The 24,794-nt window shown below is 39.1% G+C and overlaps 12 protein-coding genes across 12 annotated transcripts; all 12 read left to right on the forward strand.

The window, feature by feature from the left end:
- Nucleotides 1-92: 92 nt before the first annotated feature.
- TM35_000016440 (uncharacterized protein) lies at nucleotides 93-2,360 on the forward strand (the record flags this gene model as incomplete). Its single annotated transcript, XM_029021325.1, has 1 exon — nucleotides 93-2,360. One exon carries the CDS (start codon nucleotides 93-95, stop codon nucleotides 2,358-2,360), a length of 2,268 nt encoding a protein of 755 aa, XP_028887833.1.
- A 400-nt stretch (nucleotides 2,361-2,760) lies between these two features.
- On the forward strand, nucleotides 2,761-4,476 carry TM35_000016450 (putative phosphatidylinositol 4-kinase; the record flags this gene model as incomplete). Its single annotated transcript, XM_029021326.1, has 1 exon — nucleotides 2,761-4,476. The coding sequence occupies one exon, from the start codon at nucleotides 2,761-2,763 to the stop codon at nucleotides 4,474-4,476; it is 1,716 nt and encodes a 571-aa protein (XP_028887834.1).
- A 385-nt stretch (nucleotides 4,477-4,861) lies between these two features.
- Nucleotides 4,862-6,106, forward strand: TM35_000016460 (uncharacterized protein; the record flags this gene model as incomplete). Its single annotated transcript, XM_029021327.1, has 1 exon — nucleotides 4,862-6,106. The coding sequence occupies one exon, from the start codon at nucleotides 4,862-4,864 to the stop codon at nucleotides 6,104-6,106; it is 1,245 nt and encodes a 414-aa protein (XP_028887835.1).
- A 429-nt stretch (nucleotides 6,107-6,535) lies between these two features.
- On the forward strand, nucleotides 6,536-7,603 carry TM35_000016470 (putative adenosine kinase; the record flags this gene model as incomplete). Its single annotated transcript, XM_029021328.1, has 1 exon — nucleotides 6,536-7,603. One exon carries the CDS (start codon nucleotides 6,536-6,538, stop codon nucleotides 7,601-7,603), a length of 1,068 nt encoding a protein of 355 aa, XP_028887836.1.
- A 1,183-nt stretch (nucleotides 7,604-8,786) lies between these two features.
- Nucleotides 8,787-9,266, forward strand: TM35_000016480 (LYR motif containing protein 1; the record flags this gene model as incomplete). Its single annotated transcript, XM_029021329.1, has 1 exon — nucleotides 8,787-9,266. One exon carries the CDS (start codon nucleotides 8,787-8,789, stop codon nucleotides 9,264-9,266), a length of 480 nt encoding a protein of 159 aa, XP_028887837.1.
- A 301-nt stretch (nucleotides 9,267-9,567) lies between these two features.
- TM35_000016490 (patatin family phospholipase) lies at nucleotides 9,568-11,136 on the forward strand (the record flags this gene model as incomplete). Its single annotated transcript, XM_029021330.1, has 1 exon — nucleotides 9,568-11,136. The coding sequence occupies one exon, from the start codon at nucleotides 9,568-9,570 to the stop codon at nucleotides 11,134-11,136; it is 1,569 nt and encodes a 522-aa protein (XP_028887838.1).
- A 368-nt stretch (nucleotides 11,137-11,504) lies between these two features.
- Nucleotides 11,505-14,582, forward strand: TM35_000016500 (uncharacterized protein; the record flags this gene model as incomplete). Its single annotated transcript, XM_029021331.1, has 1 exon — nucleotides 11,505-14,582. The coding sequence occupies one exon, from the start codon at nucleotides 11,505-11,507 to the stop codon at nucleotides 14,580-14,582; it is 3,078 nt and encodes a 1,025-aa protein (XP_028887839.1).
- A 775-nt stretch (nucleotides 14,583-15,357) lies between these two features.
- On the forward strand, nucleotides 15,358-16,758 carry TM35_000016510 (beta-fructofuranosidase-like protein; the record flags this gene model as incomplete). The annotated part of the gene is made up of 1 exon (XM_029021332.1): nucleotides 15,358-16,758. One exon carries the CDS (start codon nucleotides 15,358-15,360, stop codon nucleotides 16,756-16,758), a length of 1,401 nt encoding a protein of 466 aa, XP_028887840.1.
- Nucleotides 16,759-17,328: 570 nt separating this feature from the next.
- TM35_000016520 (beta-fructofuranosidase-like protein) lies at nucleotides 17,329-18,891 on the forward strand (the record flags this gene model as incomplete). The annotated part of the gene is made up of 1 exon (XM_029021333.1): nucleotides 17,329-18,891. The coding sequence occupies one exon, from the start codon at nucleotides 17,329-17,331 to the stop codon at nucleotides 18,889-18,891; it is 1,563 nt and encodes a 520-aa protein (XP_028887841.1).
- A 457-nt stretch (nucleotides 18,892-19,348) lies between these two features.
- TM35_000016530 (ribosomal protein L21E (60S)) lies at nucleotides 19,349-19,828 on the forward strand (the record flags this gene model as incomplete). Its single annotated transcript, XM_029021334.1, has 1 exon — nucleotides 19,349-19,828. One exon carries the CDS (start codon nucleotides 19,349-19,351, stop codon nucleotides 19,826-19,828), a length of 480 nt encoding a protein of 159 aa, XP_028887842.1.
- A 277-nt stretch (nucleotides 19,829-20,105) lies between these two features.
- TM35_000016540 (endosomal integral membrane protein) lies at nucleotides 20,106-22,013 on the forward strand (the record flags this gene model as incomplete). The annotated part of the gene is made up of 1 exon (XM_029021335.1): nucleotides 20,106-22,013. The coding sequence occupies one exon, from the start codon at nucleotides 20,106-20,108 to the stop codon at nucleotides 22,011-22,013; it is 1,908 nt and encodes a 635-aa protein (XP_028887843.1).
- Nucleotides 22,014-22,482: 469 nt separating this feature from the next.
- TM35_000016550 (putative V-type ATPase, A subunit) lies at nucleotides 22,483-24,315 on the forward strand (the record flags this gene model as incomplete). Its single annotated transcript, XM_029021336.1, has 1 exon — nucleotides 22,483-24,315. One exon carries the CDS (start codon nucleotides 22,483-22,485, stop codon nucleotides 24,313-24,315), a length of 1,833 nt encoding a protein of 610 aa, XP_028887844.1.
- Between the last annotated feature and the right edge of the window lie 479 nt (nucleotides 24,316-24,794).

Here is a 24,794-nt window from a genome sequence, read left to right on the forward strand (position 1 = left end):
TTACTTCTTATATATATATATATATATATATAACATGTATGATCTTCTTCTTGTTTACCCTTCTTTTTGGAAAGTATTGGCATGGTAGCAAAATGGTCACAAAGGTTTCGGAGTGCAATTGGTTTCTACTGTTTGACATTGCTCTCAGTCATGGGGAGTCTCTGCGCCGACAGGAGTTATCTTTTGGCGGCTTGATGACACTGCTGCGGTCTGCTGGGCTCTTGGGACCAAATACTGGAGTATATCAAGTCCTTCTTGAAACCCTTTGGCAGTATCATGGACATCCATCACATCCTACAGAAGATTTCGATAATAATATTAATAGTACTAATAATATTGTTGCAAATAAAATGAAAAATGTGCATGAACTAACAGTAAATTTTGATGGATTTATTGAAATTATGAATGTTGTTTGTGTAAGATGCTTTCAGACACAGCGTTACTCTGAACTTGTTGATGAGAGTCGTCCTCTTTCAGAGGCTGTTGTTTTGTCTGCTGAAGATCAAGTAAAACTGAAGGAAAGTGTTATATTTACATCACGCCGTTTCTTCAAACCCCTGATAAATAGAAGCATTGTCTTGAAAAGGATGGTGGTATCATTAGACTCTATGAAGAATAATTGGACTCCTTATACCAATCAATTAGTGACACATATCATCGCCTCATCAATTGATTCTATCGTTTTACCACTTTTCTACCGTTATGCGGAGAATGGTCGGGTATTTCGCCCTGCCTTTGAGAAAATGATAGCAGATATTTTTCCACATTTTTCACCTGTTCAGAAAAAAAGTGCGGTATCTATTTTTGATTACCGAGAATTTTTTGGTATCCATAATTTGATGAAGTACTGTCGACTGAAATTACGTGAGGGCGTAACTACGGCTTTGGAACTAGACTCCTTTGCAGAGGCTCTTTTAATGTTAGGGATTGTAGCGTTTTCTGATGAGGTACGTTATGAACACCATCGTCCACTTACAGCCAAATTTTGGTCTGTTTTTGAAGATTATTATAGTAAATTTATAGGGGTACTAATGGTGCCAGATCCACTTTTTGATAATAAATACGCTGTTATTCAACCAGCTATAAGTCTTGTATTTCCATTAAGAGTTCCTCTAGACAAGGTTTCATCCTTTATAATTGGTGGATGGAATTTGACAGTTGAAGAATACCGTAGAGAATCTCTTAACTCTGTAAACGATTACCCTCCGTGTATTTTAGAAATTCCTGAGGAAAAAGATAGTATTAATGATTTAGACGATCGTCGTCTTTCTGGACTTACACCATCTTCTTCTGCGAGGTTGGCATCTAAATTATTTGATGAGGAGTTGGATCGTCCAACTTTTTCAAAGCATGATTTACCACTTTACGGCATGAAACGCTGTAAAGTGTACGTGAACCAATATCGGGCTACCGCGTTTCAGCGGGGTCCTAATCATGTGGAGGTGGTATTGCCCAGATCTCTATGGGATATTTCCATTCGCAATACACGCATTGATTTTGTAGAATCAGGTGGAGAAGGTAAACTGACATTAAGTCCTATGACAAGAGTTGTTGTGTCGCTGCGGGGTATTAATGAGGATGTAGTATATAGCTCTAAGGATGTTCTCCTTATGTCGACTCCACTAGTGGAATCTATTTCAGTGACACAATTACAAGAGTTAAAAACAGTTTTTTCCCGTTATGCTACTGATGGAATGATGCAAATGAATCAATTTGATAAAGCATGTGATGATTTATTTCTTACAACTTTAGGTACCAAAGATGGTGGTTGCTCCTTATTTTTACAACGATATTTAGAGACAAAGCAGGCTGAAGGATCTATACAAAGTGACGATATTACCTGCAAGAAGAATTGTATTTGTTTTTCAGAATTTGTTTCTGCTGTAGCAACTTTAGTTCTTCAACAAATGGATACAAATGGGTATCTCCCCAGTATTCCTTATATTCTTTCTGTTGCTTTGTCACGTGCAACTCAGAAGTTACCATCTCTAGTTGAGAAGAAACGTACGAGTTGTGTGTCATTAACTCCACAACCACCACCAAAATCATCAACCTCATTATCATGCCCCCACAATGCTAGAGTTGATGTGCCGTATACTACCGCTCTACAAAGGAGAGCGTCTTCTACCCGTTTATATGATGATGTTGAAACTGCGATGAGAGAGGTAGGAAAAAAGAAATGTTTGATTCCGCCTCTTCCCTGCTTTCCTCTAGAAGCCAGAACAGTTAGTGTTGTCTCTCAGTATAACGATGACATGAATGGACTTCACGAAAAAGTGGTGAAAACATCTGAAGCACTTCGTGAGAGCTTCCTAAAAAAAGAAATGGTGGTCTCTTCACAAGGATACAAAACAGAGTAAAATGTTTCTCCTGTATGTTATCACCTTTTTTTTTTGTTCTTATATTGTTTTCCTTTTTTTTTTCCCTTTGTGCTTTCTTGTTCCTCTGTTGTATGTACATTGGTTATTATCTATAAAGCCAGTGTATCGTGCACTTTGTGAGTTGCTGATGTAAAAAAAAAAAAGAAGAAAATAAATAAATAGAAAAGTACTCTCAAAAAAGAATATATATATATATACGAAAAAAAAATTTCGTAAAACTACAATTTCTTGGTCAATTGAAAAAAAAAAATTTTTCCCTTCTTTTTCACTATTACCTTAATTCAAAGCAAAGAGTCTCTTTTTTCACGAGACCAAGTGTAGTTTTTCCCTCAGAGGGATGAAATCGTCATATGTCTCGTCTAAATATCAACGAGAGCTAATGGAGGGGTTACTTAACTTGTCCAATGTATCCTTTGGAGAACAGGTTCTTTTTGTCAACAAACTTTATGATACTCCCCTTCAGACGCTCGAAGATGCCCTTCTTCAAGTTTCGCACGTCTGTATAACACATGGTGAAACGGAAGTTCAAAACCTTTTGCGTAACTTTATGCTATGGCTTGCAGGACAATCATTTAGTGCAGCACTTAGACTAGGATGGACAGTGGACTCCGTCTTGGGGACATATAACACCTTTGGACTAGGGGACCGTGTAAGAGAGATTCAGGATAAGATAGAGAGCTTTGCTATTAACCGCAAAGGTGCTGCTAGAAAAGGAAATGATGACGAAGTGACTGAGGCAGAGATTGCGCAAAAAGAGATGCGTTTAAAGCTGTACAATGATGAGAGAATGTTTTTCAATGTTATCACTAATTTGGGAAATTATCTACGTAATTTTACCGATAAACAAAGACGTCAAACAGAATTGAAAATTAGATTACGTGAGATTAATGAGTTATTGAGAACACAATCTCTTATATTCCCCTTAGGTAATAGTTCAGATCCAGTCAAATGGATTGTAAATATTGCAGTTGATGATTGTGTAGTTTTTTCATCTAGGGAACGAGCACCATTTCTCTTGCGATGTGAAGTTATACTTGATGAAACAGCAACTATGAATGATCCAACTTCTTCAAAGTTACGACTACCTAATGGTAAATTCAAAATTTCTCCTGATTCTGATGAGTTATTAAGTACATCATATTCTACTGAAAATAATGAAAATCAAGGGGAGGTAAATAAAAAGCGTGTAATAGAAGGAAATGGCTCCTTGGAGACACTTCAGTGTGCTTTTGGTGAAATACCAGAAGATCGTCTTGCACGCATACGCAAAAAATCTATATTTGGAAATCATCCAGGATGGGGTATAGCCTCTATTATTGTTAAAGCTGGAGACGATTTACGACAAGAAGAGTTTGCTTTACAGTTGATTGATATGTTTAACAGAATATGGAAAGAAGCTGGACTAACTTGCTCGGTTTATCCGTATCATGCTCTTTCTATTAGCGTGGATTCTGGAATTATTGAGTGTATAGATGTTGCTTGCTCTATTGATGGGATTAAAAAAGCTTGTCAAGTATCTTATCTTGCAGAATTTTTTAATGAGGCTTTCGGAGCAAAAGACTCTGAGACATACCTTAATGCACAACGAAATTTTGTGGAAACAATGGCTGGTTATAGCATTGTCTCTTATATGCTTCAGATTAAGGACCGACATAATGGTAATCTTATGGTTACAAGCGAAGGACATTTAGTTCATATAGACTTTGGTTTCATGCTTGTTACATCACCTGGAGGAATAAATTTTGAATCAGCCCCTTTTAAACTTTCACAAGATTTACTAGAAGTTATGGGTGGTGTAGGTAGCGCTGCATTTAATTATTTTAAAGTACTTATGTATCAAGGAATGGTTGCAATTCGTGACCGTGCAGACGAGATTTTGGCTCTTGTGTCACTTATGACCCCTTACAATACCATGCCTTGTTTTGGTAGTGATCCTATTGCAGCTGTTCAGCAACTTCGTTCTCGTTTTCGTTTTGATTTGGAGACTGAAGCTGATTTTGCTTTATACGTGAAGGAACTTATTATGGGAAGTGTTGATAATTGGCGCACAAGGCGTTATGATCAATTTCAAACCCTTCAAAACGGTATCTTGTAGGTTGCGTGCAAGTTTGCTTTTCTTTTTTATTTATTTCTTTTCTTTCCCCGCTAGTATGCGTGGTTCAATTTTGAGGGGAAGCGCGTGAACTTTTCTTTTTTTTTTTTGCGGTTCTACTGTGAGTGGGTCGTCCAACTCTTTCTATTCTTGTAGTTATATCAAAGTACAAAACGAAAAGAAAAAAAAAAAGAAAAGTAAATGTTTTCTTGGGCTTTATTTATTTATTTATTTTTTCTCTTTGACTCTTCTGGTTTCTCCTTTATCTGTTTTTTCTTCTTCTTCTTGCTCTGTCATTGCACCATTTTTTTTTTTTTTTGCCAGGTCCGAAAGGGTGTGAGACTGTTTGTTGTGGAGATCGCGGGGGAGGTGAGGGCTGCCAGTGTTCATGAACGGGGACTACACCGCACCGCTGCTCTCGCGGGGGGAGTTCGAGGCGCTCAAGCACGACCCGCTGCTCATCTTGGCGCGGGCCACGGAGGCGATCGCCGGGTTGCAGCAGCGGGAGGCCGCACGGCGGGCGGAGGCCACTGAACTCCAGCGGCTGGTGGAGGCGGCGGGGGCGGCCGGGGGCACCGATCCCACCAGCGCCCAGCGGGAGCGGGACGTGATGGACGCGACGGCCGAGTTGGAGCGTGACCACCGCCAACTCGCCGTGCGCTGCACAGAAATGGAGTTGACGAATAAACGACTGACAGAGGTAGTGGATGAATTGCGGCGGGAGAAGGACGCATTGCTTAAGGAACGTACAGAGCTGCAAAGTACACAGAACAAACTAGATGCGCAGTACACTGATACCCTAAATAAGATCTCCACACTAGAGAAATTGATACCGGATGACACTGCGAAAATAAAGGGTCTTCAGGATATCATTGACAAGAAGATCACTTCATTAGACGAACTCACCAAAGAGGTTCTTAACTATACCAATAAGTCTTCAGGACTACAGAAAAAAGTGGAGAAGTTAGGTTGCGAGCGCCTCACATTGGAGGCAGAAACAGTGGCGTTAGAACAAACGACTAGGCAACAGGAACGTACAATCAACTACCTTCAACATGAATCTACTCAGCTTGATGATGAAATTAATAAAAAAACAACAGAGTTAGTGGAAATGAAGAAACAAATGTCTGCTATGTTGTTGGAACTACAACTTCAAATTACAAGAGCTGAAGAGGAAATGACCCGATTACAAAATGCAGTTTCCAATGAAAAAAATTTAACTGGTCGTCAAAATCTATGGCAGGCAAAAGAACTTCACGCAAAAACGGAAGATCTTCTTACCACTCGTCAAGAAATGACACAGGAACATGGAAAATTAAAGACGGAGTTATCAATATTACAAGAAAAGGTTCAGCGCCTTAAAAATAATGCCCTTGTAGTAGAAAAACAGAATCAAGTGATGGGACAATCTTTACAACAATTAGAGGATGAGGATGAATTTGCAAGGTCATCCTATGCTAAACGTAAAGATGAAGCTTTTGAAGAGTCAACTAAACAGTCTGCAACAGTTCAACAACTTAACGCAGAACTTCAGAAAGCACGTGAGAATCTTTATATGATGAAATCCAAGGTATGCAAAGATTGTCGTACGTCCATTTTTCCGAGTGAAGTACCAGATACATCTATAGGATAAGATTATTAAACTTAATAGGAAAAAAAAAGGAAATAAGTTGAGTGATCTATAGATGCCTCTCTAGTGTACCTTTTCTTCTTATTATTCTTCCATATTTACTTTATTATATATCGTTCAGTTTTTTTTTTTTTTACTATTATTGGTTTCCTTCCTTCTTTTTAAATTCTAGATGTACGAGTTCTTTTAATGGGGTAGTATACATGAGACAATGAGATTTTCTCCCCATTCTACTATAGTTTTTCTTGCTGATCGTTGGGAATGCTGTGATGATGATTGAAAAGAAAAAAAAAAAGATGTGAATGTTTCCTAATTCTGTTAATCTCCTTTGTTTCTTTCTATTTATTTCGTTTTTCTTGTTGTTCTAATTATAAATGTTTTTTTTTTCATTTTTTTTTTCTTTAAAAAGAGAATAACCGTATTGCATTCGAAATGGCCAAAACACGCACTGCAATGCCACAAGGTCGTTCTGTTTCTGCAGTCTTTTTTGGGCATCCTCTTTTGGATATGTCGGCGTTAGCTTCCGAGGAACTTTTGGCACACCATGGGATTCGTGAGGGTAGCGTGGATCTAGCAACACCTGAGCAGCTGCCAATATTCACAAAATTATTAGACGCCAAAGACACCATGTACCATCCTGGAGGTGCTGCTATGAACGCAGCCCGTACGATGAAATGGATTTGCCCTGAAATGGGTGTCTGTTGTGTAGGTGCAATGGGTTGCGATCAGTTCCAGAAGCTATTTACAGAGGCTTTGGATACAGCAGGAGTGCAACACTTGTTTGAGTATCATGAGGACGTTCCTTCTGGGACTTGTGCGGCACTTGTGGTCAAGAAGGAGCGAGCTATGTTAGCAAACTTGGGTGCTGCCACTAGAGTTTCACTTGCGCATATGCAAAGTACGGATGTGGCGGATGCCATTCAAATGGCTTCTATATTCTACGCTGAAGGTTTTTTTCTTAACACTATTTCTAGTCCTGATAATATCTTATTGGTTGCGGAGCATGCGTTTAGAGAAGGAAAGTTGTTTTGTTTCAACTTGAGTGCCCCATACATCAGTTCCGCTTTTGGTGACCGATTGAACTTGCTTCTTCCGTATATTGACATTCTCTTCGGTTGTAAAGATGACTTTGCTACCTTCGGTACAGTGATGTGGGGCGCAGAGATGGCGGGGGACATACGAAAGACGCTCCTGCGGACCGTGCGACTGCTGAAGCGGAACGCCTCACGGCCGTGCCTCGTCGTGGCGACGTGCGGGGGTGACGCAACACTCGTCGCCGATGACAACGGAGTCGTCGCGTATGACGTGCCGCACGTAGAGGAGGCGCACATCGTCGACCTCACGGGCGCGGGCGACGCCTTCGTCGGCGGGTTTCTCGCGCAGTACGCCCAAAATCCCGCCATTGACGCCTGCGTGGCGGCCGGTCATGCGGCTGCTTCTGTCGTCATTCGCCAGTGGGGCGTGCGGTTGAATGGCGAACCCCCGGTACTGCGTACATAATCGTAAAGGGGATGATGTGTTGCACTTAGAGGTAGTAGTAGATAAAATAATAATCATAATAATAACAATAATACGAAGGATGTCTACATGTGTATGTGTGTGCGTGTGTGGAGGGAGAAAGACATGAGGAAGGAAAAACCTTCGATGAAAAAGAAAATAAATAAATAAATACATACATACATATATAAATAAAAATGAGGACCCACGAGAAGAAATAAAAATAGAAACCGAAAGACAAACATTTGTTTTTTATTTTCGCTTTTTTTTTCTTGAACAAAAGAGTTGCTGGAGTTGGAGAGACTTTCTTTCACACAATTTGTATACCTTATTTTGTAAGACTTCAGACTTCTCTCGTGCCTTCCTTTTCCTTCAAAAATTTTTTTTTTCTCTAAATGTGTGCGTGTACATATCTGTTTCTTTTTCTCTCTCTCTCACACGCACACAGAAAGAAAGAAATAAATAAATAAAAAGAAAGAGAGAAAGAAAAGGTGGTGAGGTTGTGCGGAACGCCGTTTTTTTTGCTTTTCGAGGAGAAAAAAAATAATATACCAGAAAAAAAGAACACTAATCATACGCTAATATTTGAAAAAGGTCAACTGGAGAGAGTAATAAATACATGTTTTTTTTTTTTTTTTGAAATTTCTCTGGAGAATACTTTTTACTCCCCCTTTGTTTCGTTTGAAGCAACTTTTTCTCATGAGAGAGGCTCACCAGGCAGAGGTGAGACTCGTGTTGAGTTCTTGTATGTAACAGAGCTTCTGGACCTTGATGCTGTTTCATTTTTGTTATTGTAATCATTACTCTTGTTATTTTTGTAAATATCATTGTTGAAGAAGAAGACTCGTTTTTGTCGCCTTTCGTTTTCTTTTCCTGTTTTTTAAAACAATGGTTAATAGTGGAGGTAGATGTTACGTGACCAAGTGGCATTAAATGACGAAGAAAATGATTACGGTTGACAGGTTTTTTCTACTACTACTTATAGAATCTACAAAATCTGAGAGATAATGAGTTTTTCCTTTTTTTTGCTTAAAAACTGGGGTTATTATATTTACAGACATATGTCTGTGTTTAAATTATTGTTTTCCTTCTTTTTTTCTTTGGATGTTGTTTTATTAATATCTTTCTTTCTTTTTAAATTATTTCTTGGGCTTGAAATAAGGGGAGACGCGGGACAGACTTTGTTATGGTAATTTCTTCGGGAGCCAAGGAGACTTTTCTCCGGCACAACCCTTACCGAGGTGAAGTTATTTCATGGTATCGAAGATTTCTAAAAGTAGCGTTTTCTGTACCTTGGGAGACGGACGACGATGCCTTGTACGTTTTAGAAGAGACAAGACGTCTTTTCCGAGAAAATAAAAACATCACTGACGTGAGTGTTATTCAACGAAAATTACGTGAAGCAGAAATGCGGTATGAGATTGGTGTTCACTACCGCATTCCATACCCTCGTCCGTACCACAAAATGCAAGGAGCATTGCAGGAGAGTGGTGTGGCGTATGCGGCGGAGCTTGACTCTATGTATGATCACCCTATTAGCCCACGAACTGGACGGATAATGGAAGGTAGTGCAAACCACGGTACAATGGGTGGGGTTGAATATTCAATGCATTTGCTAGATGATGGAATCAATACTGAAGAAGAGAAACTTCCAAAAACATTATGAGTGAGATGTGTAGCGTGGTTACAGTTTTTATTTTATTTTTTATTTGTTTATTTATTCAGTATGATTTGGATTTGTAGCAAAAAAACTACATTTTTTTTTGTTCTTGTTATTTCTTTCTTTTTCGTTTGTTCCTCACTATTATTTTATTATTATTATTATTATTATTATTATTATTATATTTGAATTAGATATATGGTTTCCACCCTTTTTTTTTTCTCATTTTATCCTTTAGACGATAGTTTCCTGTAATCGGAAGAAAAAAGGAAAAAAAAAAACCTCTTTTTTTAAATATTTATGGAAGATGCACGGAGGTTTTTTTCAACGATTGGGATGGATATTTTGGTGGTTTATGGGTATCCTATGGGAAATTGTTGCTGGCGTACTTGATATTCCTCTGGGTTCGCTGACCCACTCGGCCTTGGAAAAAAGAGCCGCTGTAGCCAAGACATATTCTGAGTGGATAGTTATAGCCCGTCAATTAGATGAAATAGAAGGTTTTCAAGAGTGGCGTCTTAAAGATGAACCACGATATATGAATGTTGAAGGTCTAGTTGATCGTATTCAACTACTAGCAGATGTTAAAAAGAGAGGTGATACAGCGACACTTTTGAGTGTCCTTTCTACTGGACTTCAACGTTCTGTTTATGGTATAATGAACCCTAATCTTTATATGTACCGTTCAGGAACAAAGGCAGTTATTGAAGCATATAATTCATTATTAGTTTTCCTTATTCGAAGTCTCGCTCATGATACTTCTTTGAGTCCTCGTAAAAAGTATGATACATTAGTAGAGGTGACACGTGTATACGGTAGTACAGCTCTGGTTTTTAACGGAGGTATTGTATTTGGACCATTTCACATGGGTGTTGCTGAGGCACTTTGGAAAGCTGATTTGTTACCTCGTTTTTTCTATGGAGAACGAACCGGTGCAGTGGTAGCAGCTCTCTTGTGTTGTAAAAAGGACTTGACAGATGTATTCGACCTAAATGTTATTGATTTCTGCGCTTTTAAAGGCAAAAGTACTGATTCATTTGCTCGACGCTGGCGTCGTTTTTGGAAAGAATCTCATTTTATGGATATAGGTATTCTTGTAGAATTTATGAAATCTAACATAGGTGAGTTAACGTTTCTTGAGGCATATCAACTAACTGGACGAGTACTTAATATTGAGTACACACCTGAAGGGGGTGATGTAAGTGGTACTACTGCTCCACCTTTAAGACTACTTAACTACTTAACAGCCCCTAACGTTCTTGTCTACAGTGCAGCAGCAGCTTCTTTCGGTTCTGTTCCTCTTATATTTCAACGCTATCCTCTAATGGCAAAAGATCTCAATGGGGATATTGTACGATATGATCCACCTGTAATGGGGGCTATAGGTAAAAGACCCGATGGGAAAATTGATGGACTTAAACGAATGCGTGAACTTTTTCATATTAATTGTTTTATTGTCTCAGAATGTTCAGCTACTCGGTTACCATTTTTACGACTTGTTGATCGCACCTCTTTGGTAGCTCGTCTGGGTCATGCTGTTTCAGAAGAGTGGTGGCGTTTTGCTTCGTATTTAGTTTCTTTTACACCACTCCAAAAATTTGTATGGGTATTTTTCTCTAACGATAATCTTGACTCTGATGATGTGATCAAATTGTTTCCTGCTTCCTCATGGTCAGATATCTTTGGGATTTTCCATCCAACAACAATTAAAATTGTACAGCAATATATCTTACGTGGTGAGAGGCATGTTTGGCCGAGCCTTGAGCGAATACGAGAACACGTTGCTGCGGAGTTAGCGTTGTACGATGTTCTAAATGAACTACGTCAAATGGATACATCGATTTCTTTGGAAAATGAGAACTCTTACGTGTGGTAAGAAAAGAAAAAAAAAGAAAAAAACAATAATGACAACAACAAACAAATAAATAAATAAAAGGTTATGAATACGAAAAAATACGTTTACTTTCCAATTTTTTTTTTCTTTTTGCTGTTTTCTTTCTAGGGGAGGTAATGACGTACTTTAATATTGACGGAAAAGGTAAATGATAAGATATCCATTAATGTTCGTGTGTATATTTCTATTTATTTATTTGTTTCTTTTTCTTTCTTTTTGTTTTCTCTGTGTCTTTACTGTATTTTCGTATGCTTTCCCTCTCCCTTTCGCTCTTCTTTATCTTTCTTCTTTATCTTTCTTCTGGTTGTGTTGTCTGCACTAGCGGATCCCGTGAAGAACCGAGAACCGTAATGCCCACCGTGACGGCCTTGTCGCCCCGCACCGCCGGCTCCACGCGGTATATTGTGTGTGAGGTGCAGGGCCGGCCGTGCCTCGCCCCGCGCTCGCAGCCCACAAATTTGGCCCTCACGTTCCTCGTCAAGTTGGACCCCGCCAGCGGGCAGGAGTTTTACGTCAACGTCCTCTCAAAGGCAAAGTCGTGGGAACTGCCCGACCCAGACGCCGCCCCTGCCGAAGAGTCCAACAAAATAGACACGGAAGAGACACCCACACCACCTGCAACTGTGGAATGCCTGCGAACTGTGTATAAATTGCAGCAATCAGAGAAGGGTGAAGAGTACGTCCCGCAAAATTTACCATTTGAACCGTTACAAATCCATTGCTGGCGTCCAGTTTACAATGCTGCAAAAAATCGATTTTTGTATATTAACTGTGAGACCGATGGGCAGGTAACACGTTTACCACCTATCTGGGATTTTTGTGATGCCGTAAGACAGTTGTACGATTATTACAGTATTGGTCCTTCTTACGTGGATGCTCTTCAAAATAATAGGGGAAAAGAACAAGAACTCCTTAATACACTTTCTATTCAATACGGTTCGAAACCACCTACACAAAATGAGATTATGGAGATTACAGAAATGTACTTGAAACAATATGATACATCAATGTTGAGTGAAATAGATAACCTCCTCATGCAATGGCGTGGAAATGAAATTGGACTCCTTCAGGAATTACAAAAGGAGTACGGTGGTCGGCGACCACGTACAATACGGGAACGAATCCGCGCTATTTATGCTCAGTACCAACCAACTAAAATTTTATCATGTGAAGAATTAATGGATCAGTACAAGGGACGAGAAGAAGAACTTCTTGTCGCAGTACAAGAAAAGTTTGGTCCTGAGTTTATCAAGGAAAGCGATTCACTTGATCAAATTATTCATCGTATACGATGTCAGTTTTTAAGGTATGATACGAAACGTAGTTTTGACGTTGATACCGTATTAATGAGACACAAGGGAGCTGAGTTGCAACTTCTTGAACTCCTTGTTTCTTACTACGGTCCAGAAGTTGACACAGAGGAGATGACACAACTTGTTAATCTTCAGAACTTAACTGTAACACATGAAGAGGATAATGTCTGGGATGAAATAAATTCATTACATGACAATGACGAAGAGAAGATACTTGGAGGGAAAGAAATGGAAATAAAAGCCAATGAAAACGAGGCGGAAAATAATCTAACCTCTGAAGAAGCACAACCAAATGAAGGATATAATAGAATTAATTCAAATAATAATTTATATCCTTACAAGATTGTAGCAGAGGAGGAATACTTCCCAGTAATACCATTTATAAGTAGTGATGCAGAAAAACAGTCAACAGGTTCCACTGTGAGTAACGAGGAACCACTTGAGACTATGAATAATAATAATAATAATAATAATAATAATAATAATAATAATAATAATAATAATAATAACAATGATAAGAAGGAGGTATCATGTATCTCTGAACCACGGAGCGCAACACCTTTTTCAGAGTCACAAGAAGCAGAAGAAGTGTTTCTGACACCAGAAGTAGCGTTGGCCTCTGACCCGGGTCAAACATCTATTACACCTGTACAAGAAAAAGTAACAGTAACGCCTAAATTATCTGAACTTGTATCATCCACCCTTCTTGAGTCGCAAAAGATTTCTTCACCATTATTGTTTCCATTCTCCAATTCAGAGTCTTTGACACGTGGACGTACGGAAATGATGGGGGTAGAACAGATCTTGCGTGAGCGGGAGTTTCAAAAACAACAACAACGAATTCTTTTTGAAGAGAAACTATTGGAAAAAGAATTAGACACTCACCGAAGACTTGTCGCACTCGAGACTGAAAAGCGTTGGGAAGAGGAAACAGAAAAAGTAATGGAAGTTGCACGCTCTGCGGCATTACATGCAGTTCAGGAAATAACTCGTTTACAACAAGTTCGTGATGAAGAGTCAAGAAATAAAGGGAAAGATGAGGCTTTGATTCGTCAGGAAGAACACCATCGTCTTATTGAGGTAGTAAACTCTGCAAACAAGGACCTTATGGTCCAGCTTTCTCAGATGGAGAAACAACTAAAAGAGGCATTTTCTACTGTGGAAAACTATTCACAAAGGAATGAAAAACTTCAGTCTGAGAATACACAATTGTTAAACAAATTTGCTGATATGCGACAGCAATATGATTTGGAACTGCAAGGAATGAGAATTCACTTAGATGACATGCGTGTACATGTTGCCGCAATGATGAGTGAACATGAAGTGAAAACACTTCATTTAAAGAAGCAGCAAGAAACGACAATATCTAATATGGTTCGAGAGCTAGAATGTGAACGCGAGAATGTCACCAAGACAAAAATAAAGTATGAGGAACAAATAGCTGAAATGGAAACCACCATTACCAGACTTCAGCAGCAATTGAAGATGGTGATGACAGAACGAGATAATACTGAAGCGAAATTTAATTCACAAACTCTCACCCTGAGGGAGCGTATGGCAGAGATAGAGGAACTATACAAATCTATTGAGCTGAAACGGACTAAAAGAAGTGAAGCGGCAATCCAGACTGAAGAATTTCAAGATAGTATGAAATCCCATGATACCCGTTTATCTGAGAGATCAGAACAGTCATCGGGTCAAGTGGTATTGTCTTCAACACACCATAATCATTCTGATACTGTCCCGTCTGCTGAATTGATACGCTTACAAGAAGATTATCGGGATAGTCAACAGAATATGGCAAATTTGTGCGCGGTGAAGGATGAATTAATGGCAGAGTATGACAAGGCCTGTTATGTGATTAGGGTATTACGTCAAAGGGTTGAAATGCTGGAAACTACTGTTGAGAAGCTTCAACTTAGGGAGTTGGCAGTTCCTGATATTCCACTGTGTATAGGCGAACAAGATGTCGCTATGCAGAATCTCAGGGAAGACCTCGAAAAGGCAGGAAATCGTCTGACTCAAGCGCAGGCAGAGTCATCAATGCTTAAGCGTGAGATTCGAGATTTGCGAAGTCTGCTTGCTGTTTACATGTCTAACTCAAAAAAACCCTAATTAAAAAGATGAACGATATTATTATTATTATTATTATTATTATTATTGTTGTTATTTTATTTATTATTTATTTTCGTTTTTATTTTCATTGTTACCCCTTTTTTTTATTTGGTTGGGAAATCAAATAATACAAAAAAAGATACAGGGGAGTAGCAGTTCCTTATTTGATCATTCGAATATTTTGCTTTCGGTACCCCTTCTTTTTCTTGTTTCTAGTTGAGGTGTGAATAAACTATTTTATCGGATACCTAGTAGGGAAGTACGTATTTTTTTTTTTTTAATTATTTTATTATCGATTTATCGTATTTATATCTTGATATCTACTGTATTCTGTGATCCTTTCTCTTTGTTTATTTATTTGCTGTTTTTTTTTTCATAACTACTGTGCCTGAGTTGTTTTATAATAATAATAATGCTGCTTCTGACTATTTTTCAATTTGTATTTTACAATATATGTGTTATTTCTCTTATTTATTTGCTAAATTGTAAATGTTCTTTGATAGGGATATTCTCAAAAAGTAGACGTTATATATATATATATATATATATATAACGAATTCGAGGAGAAAAAGAAAAAAAATACATATATAGTATAGTATAAATCTTTGTAGCATTTTTTTTTTCGCCGTTGAACTTGATATTAATTTTAACCCTGGAGATTATGTATCCTTTGATATTGTTGATTGTGTCTGTGTTGCTACTTCAACCCTTCCCTCGGGTAGGGTTGTGTTCGTCTACTCTTCCACTTAAGGAGGGGCTTCCTAAGGTATCCTTGATGTTGGTTGCTGATCTACATTATGATCTGTTATTTGGTAGACCGGGTGGGTATGGTGTCTGCAATCAAGGTCAACAGTCCATGACAACACCTGGTTGTGATTCTCCCTTAACACTCATACAATCCGTTATGGAAGATATATCCAAGTGGAAAGGAAAGTTTACGTTGTTTACAGGTGGTTTGCTTCGTCACGGTGCTGAGACCACAACAACCCATGAAATTCAACTTATGATGAATGAGGTGATTGATGTTCTGTCCATGACAGCTCAAGTGAATGCGACAGCTGGAGATGAAGATGGATTATCTTCAACTCAATTAGCTCTTGGAGAAACTGATTTTATTCCTTCTGGTACATTTACACCTGATGGGAAACAACCGTTCTATGAACGACTTTTAGATAAGATGCTTTCAAGTGGACTTTTAACTTCTACGGAGTACAGTAGGATGTTAAGTTGTGGTTTTTACTACCGAGATTTAAGTGGTACAAAACTCCGAGTAATTTCTCTAAATACCATTTTGTGGTCTACTTCATTACGTCCGTCATTAGGAGTGGGTGATGTAGATCCCTGTGGCCAGTTTCCATTTCTAGAAAGTGCTATTGAACAGGCTACACAACGTGGTCGAAATGTCATTATTCTTGGTGATACACCTCCTGTTCTTAACGTTGCTGATGCTTTACGTAGGAAAAGTGTTAAAGATGCCGCCTACTACTGGCGTGAAGATTTCCGTGAAGCCTACTTCCGCATTATCGCTGCATATCGCTTTACTGTAGCGGCACAGATCTTTGGCCACACAAATACATTTGGCTTTGTCGCCTCCAACACAGTTGGCCCGCCGCTTTACATAATTCCCTCGGTCTCACCACTGCGGGGAAGTAACCCGTCGTACATGCGGGCCACACTCGATCCCATCACTGGCCGCGTTGTCGCAATGCGCCAGCGGTATCTTCACGAGAATGGCACGTGGGTGGACGGTGAGAATTTGGAGGACGCCATCACAGTGCCGCTCAGGGGATTGGGCGAACACTCGCAGAAGGATCACATGTCTATTGTGAATGATGCGGCGCAGTGGGAGCGATTGGCAAAATTAAGACTCGGTGGGCGTTTCTTGACCGATAGGGAGACATGTGACATGTGGTGTCGACGACTTATTGTATGTTCATCACTTTACTATGATAAAGATGATATTGCACACTGTGCTTCTCTTGACTTACCTTCTCAGAAAGTTGGATTGATTTTAGCAATTGTGTTCACTGGATTTGGTGTATCATCTATAATTCTGGCGTTCGCCTACATTTTTTCACACTATAGTATCGTCTTTGAACCACCATTGGTCTTGGAGACGAGTAAAGGGCGACATGGTCTTTTTGCGAGCCACTCAACAGAAGGAGTTTTCAGATAGTAGCATCATCTCCTTTTTTTTTTTCTTTTAATTATCACTTGATGCCTATCATTGACACAGGTAAGTGAAAACTTTGTGTTTCACACATTTTGATTTCTTTGTATATCTTTTTCATTCCAAGAGTGTTTATTTATGCACTGCAAGGCCCGTATACTTGTTTTACTGTATATAGAGTATCTTGAAAACCTATTTACTTGAATTTTCCCATCTCTCCCACTCATTCTGTTCCCTCTTTATTTTTCCTTGGTGAAACCGTAGACACGAAGTACAGTGACCTGGAGGGGAAAAAAAAAAAGAAATGAAAAATGATGGTAGCATGTGTACGTGTTTGTGTAAATGGGCGAAGTTAACTTTGTATATGTAATAGTTGCAATTTTTATCCATGGTGAGAGTAAAAGGTAAAAAAGAAAAAAGAAAGACAGAATGCTTAACTGATTGTGGTGATGTACTATTCAAAAGTTGATGATGTTTTTTTTTTTCTTTTTCTTTCTTCTTTCACTTTTTTAATTTCTTTCCCCGCTTCAAGTTGCCATAATAGCTTAACTCATCATAATGGAAAGAACAAGAATGATGCACAAACCTCTTGCAACCTCAACATTATTTCTATTGATGCTTTTGTTGGCACTTTTCTTTCTTTCGGGTTGGTGTTGTGCTGTGCAGGTGAACTTAATATCGGATACACACTACGATCCGGCCTATGGTTTGGCAAACGCATACGGTCCTTGTATAGATAATATAAGCAGTCCTCCTCTCGGCACATCAGGATGCGATGCACCAAAGGACCTCATCACATCACTCTGCACAGATATGACGATACAGAATTCAACGTATACTTATTTGTCAGGCGATTTACAGAGACACCATTTTGATGTTAGTGGGCTTTCTTTAAATGATACATTTGATTTTCTTTCCCAAAGTCTTGCTGCTGTACATTCGAGCGATGGAAATAATACCCCAAAAGTTGTGGCTGCTATGGGAAACAATGACATGGTACCAAATTACACTTTTAACACGACTGAAGGATCAAATGTATTTATCTCGGAGGAGTCTGGAATCTTGCAAAGACATAACCTTCTTGGCAAGGAAGAAGCACAACAATTTGAGAAATGCGCATACTACATTCGTATTGTTTCACCAACTCTCAGAGTAATTGTTCTGCACACACTTATCTGGTGCTTCAGTTTGAAACCTTCCATTCCAGACGACGAGAAGGATCCATGCGGACAGTTTGAATTTCTCAGTACACAGCTTGAAGAGGCACGGTTGGCAAACTCAAAAGTGATAATCTTGAGTCATATTCCTCCCTACATCAATGTATGGGGTGTTCTTACTGCCAAAAAGTTACGCTCTGTTAAGGAGGATATGTACTGGAAACCAAATTATCAGAGTCGTTACAACACTTTAATGAAAAATTATTCTTCTACTGTAATGATACAATTGTTCGGACACACTCATCTTTTTTCCCTTCAAGCTCTTGAAAATGGTGTTCCATCATATGTTATTCCAGCTGTAACACCTATATATAAAAATATTCCTTCTTACATGGTTGCACAATTTGATGATAACACTTGGGGACTGAATAGCCTTATGCAGCGATTTCTTTCTAACTCAAAATGGTCCAATGGTCTTCGTGTAGAAGATGTTTTTGGTAATTTAAACAATATCTCATCAATTCGAAGTGCGGCAAAGCGACTCATAACTGACAATACTACCTGGGCACAGTATGTTACACTGCACGGTGGTGGTGTAGAGAATCACGCTCTATTTCCTGGTGGTGAATGTGATTCATGGTGTCGCACACTAAGCGCCTGTTCAATGTTTTCTGATACCTGGAACGATATTCAGTCTTGTATGAAAAAAAAAGAAAAGAAAGAAAACCAAGCTCTTACCATCACTCTTGTTGTGCTGGGTGTGTTGGTGATAATGGTGGGATCAGGAATGTTGTTTCTTCATTACAGGCGGCAAGTTAATCGGAAACGTGTTGGTGAACTAGTTTGCAATGATGAAACCCCAAATGAGGATGGAACTACAAATTTTGATGCTCCGGGTGAAGAGAATTTCGATAGGCAAGGTGCACCAGAAGGTGTTGACCAGAAACTACCTCCTCCCAGAGATGGTAATAATGGACAATAAGTGGTTTGAAAATGTCAGGAAAGAAAAATAAAATGATAAAAAAGAATTTTCGTGATATTATGTTTTTTTTTTTTCTTTGAAGAGACACTTCAACAAGAGAAAAAAAAAAAAGATTTTTTTTTTTTTTGTGGGGTTTCCACTATAGTGAGTAATTACTGTTAACGTTGACCTGGGATGCAATTTTGACTTCATTTTTTTGACGTAAAACAAAAAAAAAGAAAAAACGCATACCTTGTTTTGCGTTTTTATATTGTTTTAAACTTAACATATTTATCTGTAGATATGGTTCTAGATGTCTCTGTATATATAATCTTGATACTTCTTTCTATACTTTATTACGGTATTTCCTTGCTTGATGTTTGAGCAAACACTATGCAATTCCAACTTTGAACCAACTATCTCTTCTCCTCTTTTAACACCCTTACCGATTTGCAGCTACACACAGGAATAGCCGAAGATGGTTCACTCCTACGGTTACAAGTGTGGCACCCGCCACCTCTTCGCGAAGAAGTTCCGCAAGCACGGCGTGCCCTCCGTGAGCACCATCCTCACAAACTTCAAGGTCGGCGACTACGTCGATGTCGTGGCGGACTCCGCCGTGCGCGCTGGCATGCCGCACAAGTACTACCACGGCCGCACAGGCATCGTGTGGAACGTCACTCCCCGCGGTGTTGGCGTTATTGTGAACAAGCCAGTCCGCAACCGCACCATCCGCAAGCGCATCTGCGTGCGCTTCGAGCACGTTCGCAAGTCACGTTGCCAGGAGGCGTTCAAGCAGAAGCAGAAGGACTTTGTTGCCTTCCAGGCTGCGAAGAAGGCGGGCAAGCCACTGCCAAAGGCCAAGAAGAGCAGCCGTAACGGTCATATTGTGCGCCCAAAGAACGTTGAGGTCCTTGCCCGTCGCACTGCTGACTACGAGGCAATGATCCCATACTAGAACTTCTAGGTGACAGGTACTGTACACACTGGTGTGTTGATTTTATTTTATTTTGTTTTGTTGTTATGTCTTTCTAGTGATCTGTTGGCTGCATTAGCAACAAGGAAAATGCAATAAATGTTCTTGATGAGTGGTTCTTGTTATTTTACTTTTCATCATTCTTTTTCTTCTTTTTCTTTTTCTTTTTCTTTTTCTTACTCTTTGTATTTGTATCATGTATATTGTATTTCTTGGACTAAAGATCTTCAGCTTAAAAAAATTTAATTGAAGAGAAAGAATGGGTATGAGGAAAAAAATCCCAAATTTTCTCGCATATTCGTGTTTTTTCACGGTACTTCTTCTGCTTGTCTCTGCACGTGGGGGTTCATGCGCTCTATTTGGGAATTTACCTTCTGTTGTTGCCTATCAACCGGGCACGGAGATCCCAATCACCGTAAATTCCTTGACTTCTCAGAGAGGTTTACTACCGTTTGATTTTTACTCCGTGAAAACTTGCCAACCGGATAAACAGCGTATGCATGATGAACGAGTAAAGGAAAACCTCGGAGAGATTATTCTTGGTAATCGTATTTTACCTTCTGAGTATTCTGTTACAGTTGGCAGAAATGTTTCTTGCCAATTTGTATGTACTGTAAAATATGAAAAATCGGATATGAAACATCTTTCAAAACTGATTGACCAATATTACCGTGCCCATATGTTTCTTGCAGGACTTCCGCTCTTGGAAAAGTCTCGTCTTAACAGCTTAAGTAGACGTCCACGCCTTGGTTACAGACTTGGAGTATCAAAGAAGGCCAGTGTCTTGTCAAAAGTACTAATAAATAATCATCTTCACTTTACAGTAACATACGTTCCTTTAGAGATGGGTGGTTACTCAATTACAGGATTTTATGTGACACCATCCTCAGTAAAGAGTGAATCTGGATGTCCTTCTCATGATTCTATATCAGCCGAAACACCTCCACCCGTTACATCTGATGATAAAGAAATTACGTACTCTTACTCTGTTTCATGGGAAATGGATAACGATGAGAGTTTTCTTACGACAAGGTGGGATCTCTACGCACGTGCGGGACGTTCTGCAACGAAAAGGGGTCACTGGATGGCAATTTTAAATTCTCTTGCATTACTGAGTTTCTTGGGAATTCTTGTTATGATTGTTTTGGCACGAACTGTCCGCAAGGATCTACTTATTTACGGTGATGCTGATTTGACAGAAGATGCTCAAGAAGAATCTGGATGGAAACTTGTACGTGGGGATGTATTTCGAACTCCTCCATATTCTCTACTCCTTACAGCTTTTATTTCTACAGGGTCTCAAATGCTACTGATGGCTCTTGTTACTGTACTTTCAGCTTTTTTGGGAGTTTTACATCCATCACAGCGAGGTAATTTATTAACAAGTCTCATTATATTTTTCTGTTTTGCAAGTTGTATTTCTGGATATGTGGCTGGAAGGATGTTAAAGTTTTTCCGTAAGCAAAGCTGGAAGAACGGTTTTGCTGCAGTTACGTTGGTACCTGGATGCATGTTATTGGGATATCTTTTGGGAAACTTTATAAGTTGGACAAAACACGCCAGTACAGCACTTCCATTTGGAACACTTGTAGGAGTTCTCTTATTATGGGTTGCTGTACCTATACCACTTGCATTTTTGGGTCTTTCTGCAGGTTTTCATGCAGAAGTGTTGTCTGTACCGACTAAAGTTGGTAGTATCCCACGCATGGTTACGGAGAGAAGTCTTAATAAACGAATTCTCTACGTACTAGGAGGTGGTCTTGTCCCTTTTACTGCTGCCTTTGTGGAGGTTGTATATATTCTTGGATCATTCTGGAAGGGCGAACCGTTTCACTATTTCGGCTTCCTTGCAGGTATTGGAGTGGTTATTGCTTTTATATGTGCAGAAGTGGCAGTGGTCGTTACATACACTATGCTCTCTGAAGAAGATTATCAATGGTGGTGGGGTAGTTTTCTTTCTTCAGGTAGCTGTGGTTTGTACTTCTTTGGGTACAGTCTTGTCTACCTTTTTTCTGTGCTCGAGATTCGTCAAATTCTTTCAATGATACTTTTCTGCTTGTATACAACGGGAGTTTCACTTCTTATTGGTATGGTGATGGGAACAATGGGCTTTTTCGCGTCTGCCTTTTTTGTAAGAACGATATATGGGGCAATTAAAGCTGACTGATAGAATATAGTTTTTTTTTCTTTTTGCGAAAAAAAAAAATACCCAATATAAAAAAAAAACAAAAAAAAAAAAAAGAAAATTGCGTAGCAATTTATCAAGGTCCAAAGGGCGTCTCATGTGTGTCTTTTTCTTCTACTGTGTTTATGTGACACCCACGAACGTAGCCCCATATTAAGGGCATTTGAAATGCCTAGTAGGTAGCGGAGTACGGATTTTTCTATTAGTGTTAAATATGAAGAAACATATCATTAAAAAAAAAAAAAATTCTTCTTTCATTGTATTTTTCTCTAGTAACTTTTTTTTCTTTTTGTTTCCCTTATTAAATCTTTTTTCTGTTGTTTTGAAATAGTATTTCTTCGTAAGAAATTCAGGACCGTACATTTTTTTTTTTTTTTTCCTTATTTGCGATATAATAATAGTAATAATATTGTATTATTTTCTTGTTTTGCTCAAAGTATCTTGAGAAGACATGAAACGTGATTACAATCCGTATGAGGCGGAGAGTCGCATGGGTTCTGTGAAAGCCGTCTCTGGCCCCGTCGTTATTGCGGAAAATATGAGTGGAAGCGCAATGTACGAACTTGTGCAGGTGGGATCTTTTCGACTTGTTGGAGAAATCATTCGGCTTGAGGGTGACACCGCAACAATTCAGGTGTATGAGGAGACAGACGGTCTCACGGTTGGTGATCCGGTTTATTGTACTGGTAAACCTCTTTCCCTTGAACTTGGTCCTGGTATTATGTCCGAGATATTTGATGGAATTCAACGTCCACTGGATACTATTTACCGTATGGTGGAAAATGTGTTTATTCCAAAGGGTGTTCAAGTAAAGGCTCTTGATGAACATAAGCAATGGGATTTTAAACCACGTGTTAAGGTTGGTGATCTTGTTACAGGTGGTGATATCCTTGGATCAGTAGTGGAAAACTCACTGATGTACAACCATTCTATTATGGTCCCACCAAATGTACAAGGACGAATTACATCTGTTCAACCTGCAGGTAATTATACACTCCAAGATGAAATTGTGGAGTTGGAACACAATGGTAAAAAGAAATTTCTTAAACTGATGCATCGCTGGCCTGTTCGTACACCACGTCCTGTGGCAGTAAAAGAGTCAGGTAATCACCCTCTTCTTACTGGTCAACGTGTATTGGACGCTTTATTCCCTTCTGTTCAAGGTGGTACCTGCGCTATTCCTGGTGCTTTTGGTTGCGGTAAAACTGTTATTAGCCAAGCACTATCAAAGTATTCTAACAGTGATGCTGTTATTTACGTGGGATGTGGAGAGCGCGGTAATGAAATGGCAGAAGTCTTAATGGATTTCCCTACTCTTACTACAGTTATTGACGGTCGTGAGGAATCTATTATGAAACGTACATGTCTGGTAGCTAATACTTCTAATATGCCTGTAGCTGCTCGTGAAGCTTCCATTTATACTGGTATTACCTTGGCTGAATACTACCGTGATATGGGTAAACATATTGCTATGATGGCGGATTCAACCTCACGTTGGGCAGAAGCTCTTCGAGAAATTTCTGGACGTTTGGCTGAAATGCCTGCAGATGGTGGTTATCCAGCTTATCTCAGTGCCCGTCTGGCTTCTTTCTATGAACGTGCTGGTCGTGTTACTTGCATTGGTGGTCCTAAACGTGAGGGTTCTGTTACTATTGTTGGTGCTGTTTCTCCACCAGGTGGTGACTTTTCTGATCCTGTGACTTCTGCTACACTTGGTATTGTTCAAGTCTTCTGGGGACTTGAGAAGAGACTGGCACAACGGAAGCACTTTCCCTCAGTAAATTGGCTTATTTCGTACTCTAAGTATTTAAAAGTGCTTGAACCATTTTTTAATACATTTGATCCAGATTATATGCGTCTTCGCTCTGTTGTTGCGGAGATTTTACAACGTGAAGAGGAACTTCAAGAAATTGTGCAACTTGTCGGTAAAGATTCTCTTTCTGAGTCAGACAAAATTATTTTGGAAACTGCTAAACTTATTCGTGAGGAGTTCTTACAACAAAACGCCTTTACTCCATATGATAAATTTTGCCCATTGTACAAAACATGCTGGATGCTGAGGAATATCGTTACATTCTACGAAGAAGGCCAACGTGTTGTGGCGGAATCTGCAGGTGATCACAAGATTACCTGGAACTACATCCGTGAAAAGATACCGCATGTTTACACAGGTCTTACTGAGATGAAATTTAGGGATCCTGTGGAAGGAAAAGAGGAAAATATTGATTACTTCAAAAAGCAAAATGAAGAGATTATCAATGCATTTGCCTCCCTTTTACAATAAAAAAAAAAAAAAATAGGTTTGATAGGTGAATTCCATTTCTTATACCACTCTCTGGGATGAGTGAAGTAAGAGAAATAAGAATATAAAAGGAGAATCGTTGTTTCTTTTTCTTTTATTTTAGGTGAGAAAAAAAAAAGAAGTGGAGTTTCTGTTCACATGAATATTTCATGTGTGATTGACAACGCCAAAACTGAATACGAGGAATAGGCAGCACACCACAGAACCCAATAGGGTATATATATATATATATATATATATATAAATATATTTATATTTTTTTCTCTCACCTTCAGTCTGCTTAATATTTCTTTTGAGATCAGAATCAGGAGAGTTTGTGTTGGGTGAGAGCTAACTTGGCAGCAGATTTGGTGGATCGCAGGAAATGTGAGCAGGACTCTGGGTGGGGAAAAGACTTTCGGTGTTTGGAATAGCGAAACTTTAGGAAGATGAAGTCGACATGGACGTGTTTTTTTTTTTTT

The sequence above is a fragment of the Trypanosoma theileri genome, assembly GCF_002087225.1.
Source record: "Trypanosoma theileri isolate Edinburgh chromosome Unknown TM35_Tth_1_V1, whole genome shotgun sequence".
NCBI lineage: Eukaryota > Euglenozoa > Kinetoplastea > Trypanosomatida > Trypanosomatidae > Trypanosoma > Trypanosoma theileri.